We start from the raw sequence: 16,726 nt of genomic DNA, 5'->3' as shown, positions 1-16,726 counted from the left end.
GAGACAGACTACAACTAACTACAAATATGGCAGCAAAAGATGTTCCACACCAGAGAATAAAATCATAAGCACTTACAAAGAAATCTTCTCACCATGTCAACACCTAAAAAATAGCCATAGTCTTCTTTTCCTGACAGTAGACCACAGAATACGACTGTTCCAAACACTAGTTCATTGTCAATATATGTAGACACTCTCGAGTTAATTTCTATGGCAGACTTATCACTGTACAGAAACATTTCAGTGTTGCCAGGTGGGAGTTCAGTATCGTCTTCCTCTTCAACAAGCTCCAGTTTGTCAAAAGGAACAAAAACTCCACAATCAACTTCACAGCTAAAGAGCTGTTTTCCTTTGTAGGAGCCATCTGTATAGCCTTGACCCCTGCCTTCTTCCTGTTAAATCAGAGACATTAACATATTAATAAAATAGGCTCAAATAATTAAACTGCAGAATAAAGATATAACACAAAGTAAATATCTGGTTATCCATATATAAACCACAAATGATTACTGTAATAAAAAATACAATAGCCTACAATCAAAAAGACTAGTGAAAACAGTTGTTTGATTTGTAAATGTCACATTGTGATTTTTTAAAAAATAAACAGTAAGAATTTGGGAATATGTTTAAATGCTACATTCCAAACCAAAGTGACTTATCACAGGATTAAAAAATCATCAACAGATAAGAGGCATTGATAATGCATGTTAAAGCTAAATGTGAGTTTGTGGAATGTCACAGTTTAGACTAATTCTAATGTGGTCAACCATTTCACCCCAGGATGGCCCCCAATCCTTTTGCAATCAGCAGGAGAGGCTCATCAGTGACAAGAAGGTTATTTGAAGACCTAAAACTTTTAATAATCACTTTTGTAGTCCTTGCTGTTTTATTCACTCATGTATTTAGTCAGCAGAGTTCTCCCAGTTACTATATTTGGCATTTGAACTATGGAATGTTTAAATATATAGATATAAATGTTTAAACACATAGATATGTAAAATGTTTAAATATATAGGTATAAATTATTTCAATAAAGATTTCAGAAGGAAAATTATGAAGTGCGAGAAAACAAATAAGAAATAATTCCTGAATTTCAAAACTATTTTTTTTGAGAAAACTGGTCCAGAGACTGCAAATGAACTAAAGATAAATATAAAATTATTGCTTTGGAAACAAGCAAGCAAGCAGAGTAAAAAATATGCACACATGAACCTTGCCCATCAGGAAAGGGATCTGGGTGTTGTGTGTTAAAAACTGTTCAAACCATTAGCTGGCTTCAGTGAAAACAAACAAGGTGTGTTGCAGTAACAGAGGAACAGAATACAAATGAAGGTGAAAACAGGTTTATATTCTGATTAGCTTTTCACTGTGCACCGTGTCACCACAACATAGGAAGGACATTGTTGAAAAGGGTACAAGTTAACACAGACAGGATAGCAGGTCTCAGTATTTTGAGGAAAAAAACTAAGGAAGTTTGTCTTAGACTCACTGCAAATAAAGAAACTTCACAGTTTCCTGGGGATTTATAAGGTTTTCACCTGGTTTATTAGGAATGTTACTTCTTGTGGCATTGCACTTAGGAAGGGAAATCTGTTGTGTTGAATAATTTTATCTTGAGCTTTCCAAAGGACGTAGTGACAGAATATCCTTAAACACCGGACCACAGAAACTGTTACTAAAGTAACAATTAAAAACAGCAAAATAGCTTGGAGAATGTAATTTATAGATTTTCTTCTGATACCAGACAAACACAACAGGAAAACTGAACCTACTCAAACCTCACGCACCATAGCGGAGAAGAACAAATAGAAACTGGTGAAGAATGAAGCAACAATAAATTAACAAATTATAGAAGACCAGCCAGTTCTGAATCAAAAAATTATAACAGCAGCAGGAACCAACAAATGAAAGATAATTGCAGGCTGATGTAATGAGAGCAATGGGCTTGCATCTGACAAACATCATTTAATATAGATAATTTTAGTATTAGGTAGTGCCAATGCCAAGCATTTAAACAAACAAGACTGCAACTTTAAGGCTTTTAAGTCAGAGAAGGACTTGGATGTTTCAGTACATGTACCTTTGAAGGGTTGTGAGATTTTGCAAAAGCAGGTTTGCCAGAATGATTAAAATACTGAGCAAAAAACATTGCCGTATTCGCACAAGACCTTCGTTGGTCCTCATTTAGGAGTAAACCACAAGAAACAGGGGTAGGTCATACAGCCCACCGATCCTGCGCCACCATTTAACTGCTAATCTGATTGTAGTCTTAACTCTACTTTTCTGCCAACCACCGCACCACCCCCCCCCCCCCCAAAAAACCTGTCTCTTCAGTCCCCACCATCTCTTCACCCTCCCCAGCAGCAGCCCCCCACTGTCTCTGCACCCTACCACTTCCCCCCTCACCTAATCTATTGGACTTTGCATAATTTAGGGAATTTTGGAAGATTACAAAAATATGCATCTATAATCTTAAACACAATAGTTGCAGAAATAATGTAGATAGTTTTGATCCATTTACAGCTGATTCAGAAAATTTGAAAGATGTACAGAGGAGGACCACTAGATTGACACTTGGTTTAAAGATTCATAATAAGAGCAAAAAAATTGATCTTTTTGCCCTAAAAACATAAACTCACAAGGTCTTTAAAATAATGAAAGCATATGTGGATAAGTTATCTAAATTAGATAGACAAGGAGGACCAGCAAACAAGATTATACCTTCCACAAGCATAGAAGTAGATCAGGCATCTTCATTTAATTATTGACCTTTGGAAGTAGCAACCAACAAGTGTAGATTCATTGCAAACAGTAAAAAAGGGAACTTGGTGAGTTCCTGACTGGGCTGACAGAAGGTTGAGGAATGTTTCTTTGTCACAAGGTATAGATAATTACGTTTTTTCCCCTGACAGTAAAGCCGTTTACACAAAATAAAAGCTTCTAATAGCAGCTAATAGGGCATTCAGCTTGTTCAGGCATTAGGCAATGTCTGTCCGTGCATAATGCGAAGAGAGTTAAACGCAAAAGCAATCATAGACTTTCAACTGATGGTTTACTATCTATCATCACTGGAAGTAATGTTAGAGAACCCACAATGCAATTGTCTGAAATAGGCATATTTTGACCTACAGGAACAGTGTGTTGAGACTTCTACATTTCTCTAGCATGTGATTTCCACTGCACCAACCTATATTTAAGTACTTATAGTCTGAGGCAATGACAGAGTCTGAGTATAATCACCACATGAAAAGCCTGACAATCAATATTCCAGGCAAATCAAACCACAGATGTTTCCTGATCTGCTGAGTATTTTCAGCACTTTCTGTTTGTAGTTGGTATTGGAACATAGTCTTCCCAAGTTTATTTATTCCCCACTTCCTTTTATCTTTTTCCACTGCAGACCATGGTAATACTTTGTAATACAATAACCGTTTTCTGGCTAAGATAGTGGCATCAGTAAATTCTACACTTCTACCTGACAACAGCTGACTATATAGCTCTGATTCACTATGTTAAACCACAACAGAGTATGAAACAGAAATTGAAAACACGCCTCAGACCAGAATGCTCTTATTGATATAAAGTACCGTGTTTTATGTTGCCAAGAAATGTTTGATTGTCAGTAAGTTTTAAGCTTCTAAATGAGAAGATAATAATGAAAAGTTTAAAGTGGAAAAATAACATTATTTTGTAATAGTGAGAGATTTTAGTACCTGCTGAAATAAAAATTCATGCAGACCAGAATCATATTCTAAAAATACTTAAAACTTAATACTTAAGAATTTTCTCAAGTCCATTTTATTATGCAAGTGATAAGAATATGTAGCATATCAGAATTATGTTGTCTTATGCTTTATCAAAACCACTTTGTATTTGTCAACTTGTGGAACTTTCCAGATCAGAAAGGTTCACTTAGCTATCCCAATTTCCTGCAATATCAGTAGGTGCACTCTTAATTGGATTCCCACTGTTAATCTTATGGTTTACCCATCTCAATTTCCTATGACACACCATCTTATCCAGAATTTTTCTTTTAAAATCTATCAACTGCCTGCCTCGTTCCTCCCACAGCAGTTGCAACTGAAATTTAACAATGTCAAATATAAGGTGTGAATAAAAATTGAAAGAGAAAAAAAAAGGGTGGTGGGGCAGAAAGGGTGAGTGGAGGCAGGAAGTTTGAGGTCTCCTACCTATCACCATACATCCTGGGGGGTGCAAAGTCATCAAAAATTACATGGAAGGCTAACAGTGAAATAAGTGACAGAGAATTGGGGGGGGGGGTGCGTGGGGCAAGTACAGAGGCTGAGTAGGTAGTGCAAAATTAAAACAAAAAGGGGGCGGAGGGGAGTTGGTAAGATTAGCCAAGTAGCAAAACAGTGGAAAGTAAGAGAGTGGGTATAGGAGCTAGATGGGAAATACAAGGGATGGAGGGAATAGGAAGGCACCCCCTGAGGGTTGGAAGCCACATTATCCCCGTAGCCCCCACCAGAAAAGCAGCCTTTCACAGGTTGCTTTGTCCACGAGGCCATGCCATCTGCACATACCATCCAAAAGGGGGAAACAAGTAAAAGTAAACAAACTAGGGATTTAAAAGAAACATTAAAAGACAGGATTCAGAACCTGTGATAAAGTGCCAGTTGTGACAAGAGAAATTGCATTCTCCAACGTCCCTTGTGAAAAATCATGGAAGGTCCATTAATAATTTTCAATCTCTGATCAGGATCTGCTCTTACGGATAAAGACCAATGTATATTCTAGGGCTCCACGAATAAGGGACAAAAATGCAAAATAATTATGAAGGCAGTAAAATGACCGGATTTAAGCTTTGCAGCCTTTAATTATTCAACATCAAAATTAGCTGGGAAAGACAAAGTTTCTACATCCCTCTCCTTTTTTATTTCACCATAATTGACCTTATTACATTCAAGAAACAGAAAAGGATTTGAACACTTACCAACAATTCCACTCCAAAACACAATTCTGACAGCAACTTGCTCTGTAGCAACGATCCCTTGAATCGTACAATACCCGGCACTTTCTCGTCACCAGACCTCAGCTGAACTTTAACCTTAGAATCATAATCAATCTGGAGTGCTTTCTGCAGTTTTGGCTTATTTTTGGACAGAATATGCCTCTCATCACAGGTTGAAACAGCTAAAAGCAGTTCAGCTACCCTTCCCTCAATTTCTTGCAAATCTTTTTCTTCAACAAGCATGATAGTGTATGGCTGTTCTAAGCACTGCATGGTAACAAACCCTCTTTTATTCTTGTTAGAATAACCTCGATCATGAAGCATTAGCATGCGGCCTTTTACTAGTCTTAAAGATATTTGAGTATGTTTATCAATTGCATTACAATCCTGAGCAACCAAATAATATTTGGGTTCATCCCAAAGTGTCACATTAGACTTCTCTTTGTTCCACATAGCAGAATTCAAAGTGATGCAAGTTTTCAGTAAGTGTGTTGATTGTATCCCAAAGTCAACGTGTTATTATGATTCTAAGGACCACAAAGGATGTACACTCTCCATTCTGCTGAACACATTATATAGATTCTGTAGCAGAAAGATAAATTCTTCAAGTGAAAGACATTCACTGGACAGCTGGAAAAGGAAAAAGAATATATTAAAATACTAATTATTCCAACATTTTTTGATTTTTCTCTAATTCCCACACAAAATACAAGGAGAATGTGCATCATATATACATGAATTATTCAGCAAAAGGTATAATTGCAAATGTTTTAATGTGAACTTACAGGCATTCTAGCACAGCGGTTATGTTACAGAACTAGCAATCCATAGGATTGGACTAATGGTCCTGATGCGGGTCCAAATTCTACCATGGCAGCTGGAGGAATTTAAATTCAGCAAGTCAGTCATTTGTATGAAATTGCACAAAAATGTTGAATAAGAATAAAACCAAATGGATTACTTGATATTGACCTAGGTACTGAAAATAACAAAGGTGTAACCAGTTCAGTCAACCCTACAAATCATTAGTTACTAACATCTGGAAACTCGTGACAAAATTGGGGCAGCTGTCCCATAAGCTCATCAGGCAATAGTCCAAAGGTCACGCTCACAAAATCAAATCTTTCAGCCAAAAGCCACACTCCTCCATTATCATGACTGGATATGTCTGTCTCACTGGCAGACTTACCAAAAATGGGAGCACAATAGTATGCAATTGGGAGGCAGTGGCTGCAACAGCCCTGTTGACTCCAGATTCCATGATGTCTCGTGGCGTCAGATTAAACATGGGCAAGGAAATCACCAGCTAATTACCACCTACCACTCTCCTTCAGATAATGAATCAATGTCCCTCCATGTTGAGCATTACGTCAGATGAATACTGACGGTAGCAAGGGCACAGAACGTGGGTGGACAACTTCAATGTCTATCACCAAGTTATCATTCAGTCCCTCAACTGATCAAGTTATGAAGGATGTAGCTAGCAGATTGAGCCTGCAGCAGCTGGTAAATAAACCAGGAGGAAAAAATTTACTTGACCTTGCCCTCACCCTGCTGCTACTGCATCTATAACAGTGTCAGCAGGAGTGACCGTAGCGTAGTCCATGTGGAGACGCCTCCTTGTGATATATGGCACTCGCTCTGTGCTAAATGGGGGTAGATTCAGGACAGATCAAGCAGCTCAAAACTAGACACACAGAAGACACAACTGGTCTTGTGAATTCAATTACAATCTGTGACGGGTGGTCCAGCATATCCCTCATTCTACTACCACCATCAAATCAGGTGACCAACCTTGGGTCAGTGAGAAATGTAGAACAGCATACCAGGAACAGCACCAGGCACATCTAAAAATGAGGTGCCAACCTGGTGAAGCAACATGGGACTAAATGTATGGTAAATAGTGGATGCACAATGTTATATGCAGAGCTAAGCAGTCCAACAGATCAGAACAAAGCTCTGCAGTTCTGCCACACCAGTATGGAAGCTTGTGGACCATTAAATAATTAACAGAAAAAGTCTCTATGAAAAAGCCCATTCTCATTGACAGCACAGGCCAGCATTTGAGTGCAAAAGACAAGGAGTTTGCAACCATCTTCAGCTGGAAGTTGCCAAACAGATGATCCACCTTGGTATCTCCTAATGTTCCCTGCATCAGAAGCACCAGTCTTCAGCCAATTCAATTACTTCATGTCATCAAAATAGCTGGGCACTCTGGATGCAAATGATATGGGTCTAAACAACATCCAAATGCAATATTGAAGATGTGCTCCAGAGCTGGAAATGCTTCTTGCCAAGCTGTTCCAGTATAGCTACAATGCAGCAGTCACCGACAATGCAAAAATTTTTTTAGCTCTATTGTTTTGTGATGAGGATAAATCTGGCCACATCAGTCTACTCTCAATCATTAACAAACTGATAGAAGGGATCATTACAATAGATTTCTAGACTTTAATGGCATCAAGGGAGATATGGGGAGAGTGCTCAAGATAGAGGTTCAGCTGTGATCACATTGAATGGCCGAGCAGGCTTAAATGGCCTACTCCTATTCTCTATGTTTTTATGTTTCTACAAAGCTATCAAACAGCATTTGCTTGACAATATTCAGTTCCGGTCCTGCAAGGGCCATTTGGCTCCAAACCAGAAAATACAGCCTGTGTCCAAATATGCACAAAAGAGCTGAGGGGAGATGAGAGTGACTACCCTTGAGATCACTACAGCATATGGCCAAGTGTTGTTTCAAAATGGTGTAGTAAAATTGAAGTGAATGGGAATTGGGGGAATATAATTCTCCACTGGCTGAAGTCATACGTGGCACAAACAAAGGTTGTGGTTGTTGGAGGCCAATCACTTCAATCATTGCAGGAGCTCCTCAAGGCAGTGCCCAGGTCCAAACCATCTTCAGCTGCTTTATCAATGACCATTGCTCCATCATGAAAGTTAAAAGAGGAGATACTTGCACAATGCTCAATTCCACTCACAATTCTTCAAATAATGAAGCAACAAGACCTGGACAATTATCAGGTTTGGGTAATAGCAATTGGAATAAAGCAGTCCACCACCTCAAAAGTTCATTTGTTTATGCACCATCACACCACATCTGTAGCATCTCCCACTTACAAGATGCAATGCAGCAAATCCAAAAGGCTCCTTCGGGAGCACCTTCCAAATCCATGACCACCACCATCTGGAGGATCAAGGACAATAAATAGATGCATGGAAACACCATGACCTGAAAGTTTCCTGCCAATTACACAATGTCCTGACTTGCAAGCATATCACTGCCATTCCTTTATCATCACTGAGTCAAAAATCATAAAACCCCCAACTCAAAAGCACTGTGGCAGTAACCACAAACACAAGAGCTGCAGTCATTCAAGCAGATAGTTCACTATCACCTTCTCAAGCTTAATTGGGGATAGGCAATAAATGCTTACCTTCCAAGTTAAAAGAACATCCCGTGAACAAATTCCCATGGACAATTCCATTTGAAAACGTCAGACGTACCTACCCAAGTAGGATTCACCACCTTAAGTTTTCAAAATGTATATAATCAAGCCATAGAATTTTTAAAAAATAATATAACACCTAGGAGATAATTTGCCTTTCTCAGGGTCAAATTTTCACTGTAAATGTTTAGATCAGAAGAAAACAGTTTTCATTACCAATCCAGCTTAACTGCATAAAACCAGTTGAAGGCAGCCCTGTTTTCCATTCTGCCATTAAAACTGAACAAAAACAGCTCCCAGTTCACTAACAACAGTTCTCTGAAATCAAATTCTCAGGGGCAAAGTTTAAGCTCAAGTCTCACAGCCATATCAAGCTTTTCAATGTTCACAAGTTTAATGTATTCAGTTAAAAAATGAGCTGAAAACATGGTTTAGAGGTGGTATTTTGAACTATTGTTGAAGTGAACTGATGTTTCTGCCTGGTTGAATGAGTGTTTATGAAGAGCTCTGAAGCAGAACTCCAATATGGTTGTAGTCAGTCAACCACTCAAGTCTAAACCATGCTAAATAACTACCTGTTTATAATGCTGGTCATGCTGCAGACTTAGCAGTGAGAACACACACACCCTGGTGTTAGAAATTCAAATACAGAATTATTATGGCACAGAAGGCCATCTGGCCCATCGTGTCTATACTAGCTCTCCAATGAGTAACTCACCTAGTTCTATTCTCCTGTCTTCTCCCCATAATCCTGCAAATTTTCTCTTTTCATATATTAGTCTAATTCCCTTTTGAATGCTTCAATTGAACCTGCCTCCACCACACTCAGACAGAGCATTCCAGCCCTAATTACTCTCTGCATGAAAAAAATTTCCTTATCTCACCAATGCTTCTTTTACTAATCACTAAATCTGTGGACTCTTGGTTGTGATCCTTTTTAGGAATACAAACAGTCTCGCCCTAACAAATATATCCAGACACCTCATGATTTTAAATACCTCTAAAAATCTACTCTCAGCTTTCTTTTCTCCCAACTTCTCCAATCTATCTTAATTAATTACATTCTTCATCCCAGGGGCCATTCTCTTGAATCTTCTCAGCACTCTCTCCAGTGCCTTCACACCGTTCCTAACTTGTGGAATCCAGAATTGGACACCGTATTCCAGTTGAGGCCAAACTAGTCACTTATACAAGTTCAGCATAACCTCCTTACTCTTGTACTCCATGTCCCTATTAACAAAATATAATACTCTATGTTTTAAGCACCCTCCAAATTTGTTCTCCAAATTCAATGACTTTTGCAGATACACCCACATCTCTCTGATCCCTCCTGGCTTTAGAGCTGTAGCCACACGTATTTTATACTTTTATAGAGTAAGGCCCATTAAGGACCAATGTGACGATTTGTGTGTAGAGCCAGAAAATGTAGGTGATGTTTTAAAGGGATACTTTGCATTTTGTGTTCACTATAGAGAAGGATGATGTAGAAATAGAAATTAGGGAAGGGCATTGTGGTTTACTTGAACAACTTAATACTGAGTGGGAGAAGATATTAACATTTTAATGGGCCTAAGAGTGGATAAATCCCCAGACCCAGATGAGCGGTATCCCAGGCTGCTATGGGAGGAGCTTGCAATAGCTCTGACAATTTTCAAATATTTTCTGGCCACAGGAGAGGTACCAGAAGACTTGGGGACACTGATATGGTATCATTATTCAAGAGAAGTTGGGGAAAAAGCCAGGAAATTATAGGCAAGTGAGTCTAGTTTCAATGGTACGAAAGCTATTGGAAAAAATTCTGAGGGACGGAATTAATCTCCACTTGGGAAGGCAAGGACTGGGAGAACATATACAAATTTGAATGTTTCGAGGAGGTGACTAGGTGTATAGATGAGGATAGTGCAGTTGATAGAGGCTACATGGACTACAATATGGCTTTTAACATCCCCAATGAGTGGCTGATGAAGAAGTTAGGAGCCCATGGGATCCAGGCAATTTGGTAAACTGAATCCAAAAATGGCTTAGTGGTAGATGACAAATGGTGATGGTCGAAGGTTGTTTTTGCGACTGGAAGTCTGTGTTCAGTGGTGTTTTGAAGGGATCAGTGCTTGACCCTTTGTTGTTCATAGTGTAGATTAACAACCTGGATGTATATATAGACAGGATAAGTTCAGGGATGACACAAAAATTGGTGGTGTGGTAAAAAGTGAGGAGCTGAGCCTTAGATTTCAGGACAATATAGATGGGCTGGTTAGATGGGCAGAAAAGTAGCAACTGGAACCCAAAAAATGAGAATGCATTTTGAGAGAACTAACAAAGGAATAACAATGAATGGTCGGATCCCAGGAAGTACAGAGAATCAGAGGGACCTTGGTGTACATCTTCATAGATCTCTGAAGACAGCAGGACTGGTAATAAAGTAGTTAAGACATATGGGATGCACTGAATATAAGAGCAGGAGAGTTATGGTGGAGCAGGCCATAGCTGGAGTACTGTGCACAGTTCTGGTTGTTGCATTGAGAAAAAAGTGAATGCACCAAAGAGGGTATATAGGAGATTCACCAGAAAGTCACCTGGACTGGAGTGTTTCAGCTATCAAGAGAGACCAGATAGCTGGGATTGTTTTCCTTGGTGCAGAGAAAGGGAACACAAACCTGATTGAGGTGTATAGAATTATGAGGGGCATAGATAGGAAGGAACTTTTCCCCTTAGCAGATGGATCAATAACGAGGGGAAGTTAAGGGGTAGGATTATAGGGGATGTGAGGAAAAACCTTTACATCCAGAGTGTGGTGGGAATCTGGAACTCTCTGCCTAAAGGGATGATAGAGGCAGGAACCCTCTTAACATTTAAGTATTTAGATTAAGCAAGTGAAATGCCACAGCATAAGGGCCAAGTGCTGGAAAATAGGATTAAAATTGTTGGGGAATCAAATCAGAAACTCCATGGTAGATTATGAAGTTAGCCAAGATCCCAACTGCTTTTGAATTTGGCTTTGGTGTGAGTATAAGGTGATTTCTCCAAGTGTGATTCTATTCACCCACAATAAAGTTTTTATTAAAACAATAACTACAAAAAGGATGAGTACAACCTCTACCAATTGAAATACTTAAAACATGACAAGGTGTAATTCTTAACTGCTGGCTACCTCTTAGTTCCAATTTAAGCAATATTCCCCACAGTTGTAAACTCCTCTTCAGAATCGGTGAGCAAAAAGCACACAGGCTAATGCGAGTTGGCTCGAGCCTTACCACTCTGGACTGAGATACAGAAGACATCCGTCTTCTCACTCAGACAGCAGCCTCCAGAAAAAGACCTGTCTTCACACAGCAGAACTCTAAAAAAAAGAGGGGGAGAAGAACACTCTTGCCTTTTGCAGACATCTGGAGAGAGAGAACTATTTTCTAGCAGGTCCCAGACTTAAAATTTCCAAAGAGAAACAGCTGCAGCTGCTCCGTTCAAATTTGAACAGCAACTGCCTGCTCGCCTCTGAGCCTAGTTCCACCCATTCACATGACTCTTCCCTTGTCAATCAACCTAATTAAACACTATTCTGAAACCGGAGGGAAAAATAACAAAACTGCATTAACTCCAATTAAAACAAATCACACGAACAATTAGGAGCGATTCTTCTTCTGCATGGTCAGCATGTGGGTTGCCAGCTGTGGGCAATCACCACCATAATCAGAGCTCAAGTATAAAACAGTCCCCTCACAGCAAATGTGATAAATACTTTTCTTAAAGGCACAATATCACCATAGACTTGATGGGTGATTGACATCCAGCGTGAACATGATGGGCCTATTTCTATGCCAAAAGACGCTACAATTCTAACCTCATCGCTAGCTGTCCGCCCACGCCACCAACTTGTCTATGCTTTTGAAGTTTTGCACTATCCTCCTCAGTTAATAATGCTTCCAAGTTTTGTATCATCCATGAACTTTTAAATACACCCTGCACACAAAGAACCAGATCATTAATATATACTATCAGGAAAGGCAAGGGTTCCCACACTGAATCCACTGAACCTATTACAAACCTTCCTGCAGCCTGAAAAACGTCCACTAACTATTGATGTTTCCTGTCACTCAGCCAATTCTGTATCTACGTTGCTACTGCCCTTTTATTCCATGAACTCTAAATTTGCTCACAGGACTGTGTGTATCTTAGTATCAAATGCTCTCACCTATCCTTGTCACTCAAAAAACTCAAGCAAGTTAGTTAAACATGATTTTTCCTATCTTTCGTTAATTAACTTATATTTATCTGTGTCATTATTAACTTTGTCCCAAATTTTTTTTCTAAAACTTTCCTCCACCACTGAAGTCAAACTGACTGGCCCCTGTGCTTGTTAGGATTATCCTTATATCTTTTTTTGAACAAGGGTACAACATTTGCAATTTTTCAGTCCTCCAGCACTATCCCAGAGCCTGAACAAGACTGAAGAATACGGCCAGTGCCTCTGCAATTTCCTCTTTCGTTTCCCACAGTAAGTATCCTTGGGTGCATTACATCTGGTCCCAATGCCTTGTCAACTTAAGTACAGATAAGCAGTCCAATACTGGCTTCTTTTCAATTTTGAACCCTGCTAGTGTCTGTATGACATTCTTCTTGTTTATTATGGCCTGAGTATCTTTTCTTTTTCCTTGGCAAAGACAGGTGCAAATCAATAATTTGGTATCTCAGCTACATCCTCTGCCTCCTCTTTTTGGTTGCTCCTCATCTCTATGCCTCCCTTCGTTATTTATTTGTCTATAGATGACTTTGGAATTCCCTTTAATGTCAGTTGCCAGTCTCTTTTCATACTGCCTCTTTGCTGCTTCACCTCCCTTCTAAAACTTTTATATTCAGCTTGGTTCACAATTGTAGTTTCTACTCGACCACGCATAAACATACTTTTTTCATCTTTATCATAATTTCTATCTACTTCATCACCCAAGGAACTCTGCATTTGTTTGCCATACCTTTCCCTTTTGAGGGAATAAATCTTGATAATGTTTAGATAATTAAAATCCAACATTATAAGTTTTTGCACCTCTCTGCCGTTTCCGTGCAAATTTGTTCTACGTCCTTCCCACTAGTGAGCTTTGGACTACACTGAGCAACGTAACTGCACTTTTCTGTGCCTTAGATCTAGCCAAATAGATTATGTCTCTGATCCCTCTGGGACATCCTCCTTCCAAACCATTGCAATACTCTCCTCAATAAGTACCACTACCACCTTCTCCTTTTCTTCATTTCTTATATTTCCCTAACACCTTGTATCCAGGAACACAACACTCCTGCACCTGAGCACCCTATTGGAACATTCAACCAAACTTCTGACTGCTTGTTTTATAAAAATCTTATTTCTATCAAAGTCATTGCCAGATGTCAATATGCATACAATTACATGTATTAGTTGAGAAAATACTGCAGTACGAACATGTCCAAATCTTCAAGCCTGATGGCTGATTTCCAAATTTCAAAGTACTCACTTCAGGAAAATTACTCTGCTCTTCAATTAAATCCACTTCCCAATATAAGACCATAATCAAGATGTTCCACAGTAAAGAAAATGTCTACTTCCAAAGAAAAATGCAACAGCAATAAAGAATCAAAACTAATCAGATAGCTGTGCGTGCTTTGATCAAAAGGCAATGCAACACAGTACATCGTTTGTATTCCATCATAGCACTGCTGCCTCATGTTCTGCATGGGTTTCCTCTGGGTAGTCAGGTTTCCTCCCACGGTTCAACGACGTGCAGGTTAGGTGGATTGGTTATGCTAAATTGACCCTTGGTGTCCAAAGATGTGTAGGATAGGTGGATTAGCCATGGTAAATGCACAGGGTTTTCGGGACAAGGCTGAAGGGAGGGGCTGGTTGGGATGCTCTTTAGGAGAACTAGTGCAGAGTCGAGGGACTGATTGGCCTCCTTCTGCACTGTAGTGATTCTATGCTTCCTGAAGCAGGTCAAAAAACAGGAGCTGACCCACAACCATAAAAAGCTGAACATGTTTACTAGACTGGTTAGTACACATTGACATATTACCTTAAATTCAACTGAATTTGTATTATTCTTATATGGGTGGACATCGCTGACTGGGTCAGCATTTGCTGTCCATCCCTAACTGCCTTTGGTAAGCCATCTTCACCCACTGGGGTCCATACGATGTAGGTACATCCACAGTGCTGTTAGGAGTGCCACAGTGGTTAGCACTGCTGCCTTACAGTTCCAGGGACCTGGATTTGATTTCCAGTTTGGGTCACTGTCTGTGCAGAGTCTGCATGTTCTTCTTGTGTCTCTGGTTTCCTCCCACAGTCCAAAGACATGTGAGTTAGGTGCACTGGCCACACTAAATTGTCCACAGTGTCCCAGGATGCGTAGGTTAGAAGGTTAGAATGTGAAGGTTGTGGGGATAGGGCCTAGATGGGATTGCTGTCAGTGCAGACTCGATAAGTCAAATGGCCTCCTTTTGCACTATAGGGATTCTATGATTAGGAAGGGTGTTCCAGGATTTTAACCCTGTGACAGTGAAGCAATGGCAATATAGTTCCAAATCAAGATGGTGTGTGGCTTAGACAGGCATTTGTATATGGTGTTCCCGTGCATTTGCTGCCCGTGTTCTTCGGGGTGATTTGGAAGAAGCTGTCAAAGGAGCCTTGATGGGGTGCTGCACAGTACTCTATCAACTGTGCATTAATGGTCAAAGGTGTATCAGACTGCAATGACTGTACCTGAAAAATTTGTCCCTCAAAATTAAAACATCCTCTGCTTGGAGAAAGAACTGCCTTTTCCCCAATGGCTCAATAGGTAAATACACCATGTGCTACAGTACTGGATCATCCAAAGTTGTAAACTGTAAGGTGTAAACCAAGTCTGGTCCGTGCAATAAATCTAGCATGTCAGGAGAGCACAAAAATGGCTTCAGTATCCCCAAACTGAAGATGGGAGAAGATCAGGCAGATTTATTCACTCCTGATTTCTGTCTAAGGTTATCTTTTGCATCACGATACCATCAGCCACAGAGTCTAAAGCAAAACCTAACAACCAAGGGTGATCGCAATACAGCACAAAGGTAACCAACATCTCTGGGGATTGGGGATGGAAAGAAAGAAGCTGGGCAAAGGGAGAGAAGCTAATGGAGTGTGGGGCGGGGGTGGGGTGGTGGTGGTGGTGGAAAGAGAGATCATAGAATTTCAGAAGTACAGAAGGAGGTTATTCGGTCCATCGAGTCTGCACCAATCACAATCCCACCCAGGTCCTATTCGCTTAACCCCACACATTTACCCTACTAATCCCCTGACACTAGGGTCAATTTAGCATGGCCAATCCACCTAACCCGCACAGCGTTGGACTGTGGGAGGAAACCGGAGCACCCGGAAGAAACCCACGTAGACACGGGGAGAATATGCAAACTCCACAGACAGTGACTTGAGGCTGGAATTGAAAACAGGTCCCTGGAGCTGTGAGGCAGCAGTACTAACCACTGCACCACCCAATAAATTTCACCGACTGCCATGATAGGCTTTGAACCAATGCCCCCAGATTTTCCCAGGCCTCTGAAGATGGGAGAAGGGGATGAGGGGGAAGACAAGATGGGAGAAGGGGATGAGGGGGAAGACAAGATGGGAGAAGGGGATGAGGGGGAAGACAAGATGGGAGAAGGGGATGAGGGGGAAGACAAGATGGGAGAAGGGGATGAGGGGGAAGACAAGATGGGAGAAGGGGATGAGGGGGAAGACAAGATGGGAGAAGGGGATGAGGGGGAAGACAAGATGGGAGAAGGGGATGAGGGGGAAGGGGTGGGATGCTGGTGGTGGGTGGCCTCTTCCCTTCACCCAGAACATCACACACACACACAAACATCCTCAGTCGAGTTCTCACTTTCACTTACAGTGTCGGGGCACCTCCGCTCTGTCTCTCAGGACCCTGTAAATAAACAGCCGACAGAATCCCAGACGGTGGACTGAAAACAATCAAAAAAAAACAACAATCCCAAAAAAAAAGCAGAGCCCGGACCCGCTGTAAATAAAGGAATATTCCCAGGCGGATGTCAGCGCGCGCGACAACCTAACCTGCGCTCGCGCCAAATCCCGCCTCCAGCCGGCCCCGGCACGTCTCCCTATTGGCCGCGACCCCGGAGGACGCTGCCCAATCGGAAAAGGCGCTGGCAGAATCCGGCTTCGTGAATGGGTAAGCGGTGCCGTCAATCAGTGATCTCAGAGCGCTTCCGCTATCAGGTTTGGTGGAGCGGGTGCAGACTGGTCTCGTTGTGCGCGTGCGCGCTTGATTTGGTGGGCCCGGGGGAATGGTGGTGAGAG

At 40.8% G+C, this 16,726-nt stretch overlaps 1 protein-coding gene across 4 annotated transcripts in view; it reads right to left on the bottom strand.

The window, feature by feature from the left end:
- Positions 1-16,491, bottom strand: part of cyld (cylindromatosis (turban tumor syndrome)) — a 61,466-nt gene extending 44,975 nt beyond the window's left edge. The window contains exons 1-4 of one of the 4 annotated variants that reach the window (XM_080186984.1): positions 16,481-16,491; positions 5,758-5,849; positions 4,955-5,602; positions 93-392 (exon numbers count right to left, since the gene is read on the bottom strand). In XM_080186984.1, coding sequence (XP_080043110.1) covers positions 93-392; positions 4,955-5,425 — 771 coding nt within the window. In that variant the 5' untranslated portion in view covers positions 5,426-5,602; positions 5,758-5,849; positions 16,481-16,491. The other 3 variants (XM_080186983.1, XM_080186985.1, XM_080186986.1) reach the window with 3 other exon arrangements.
- Between the last annotated feature and the right edge of the window lie 235 nt (positions 16,492-16,726).

Source organism: Carcharhinus amblyrhynchos, chromosome 4, assembly GCF_965287045.1.
Source record: "Carcharhinus amblyrhynchos chromosome 4, sCarAmb.v2.hapA, whole genome shotgun sequence".
NCBI classification, from domain to species: domain Eukaryota; kingdom Metazoa; phylum Chordata; class Chondrichthyes; order Carcharhiniformes; family Carcharhinidae; genus Carcharhinus; species Carcharhinus amblyrhynchos.
The sequence above is the reverse complement of the archived record's forward strand: the minus strand, read 5'-3'. Positions and strand labels throughout refer to the sequence as shown.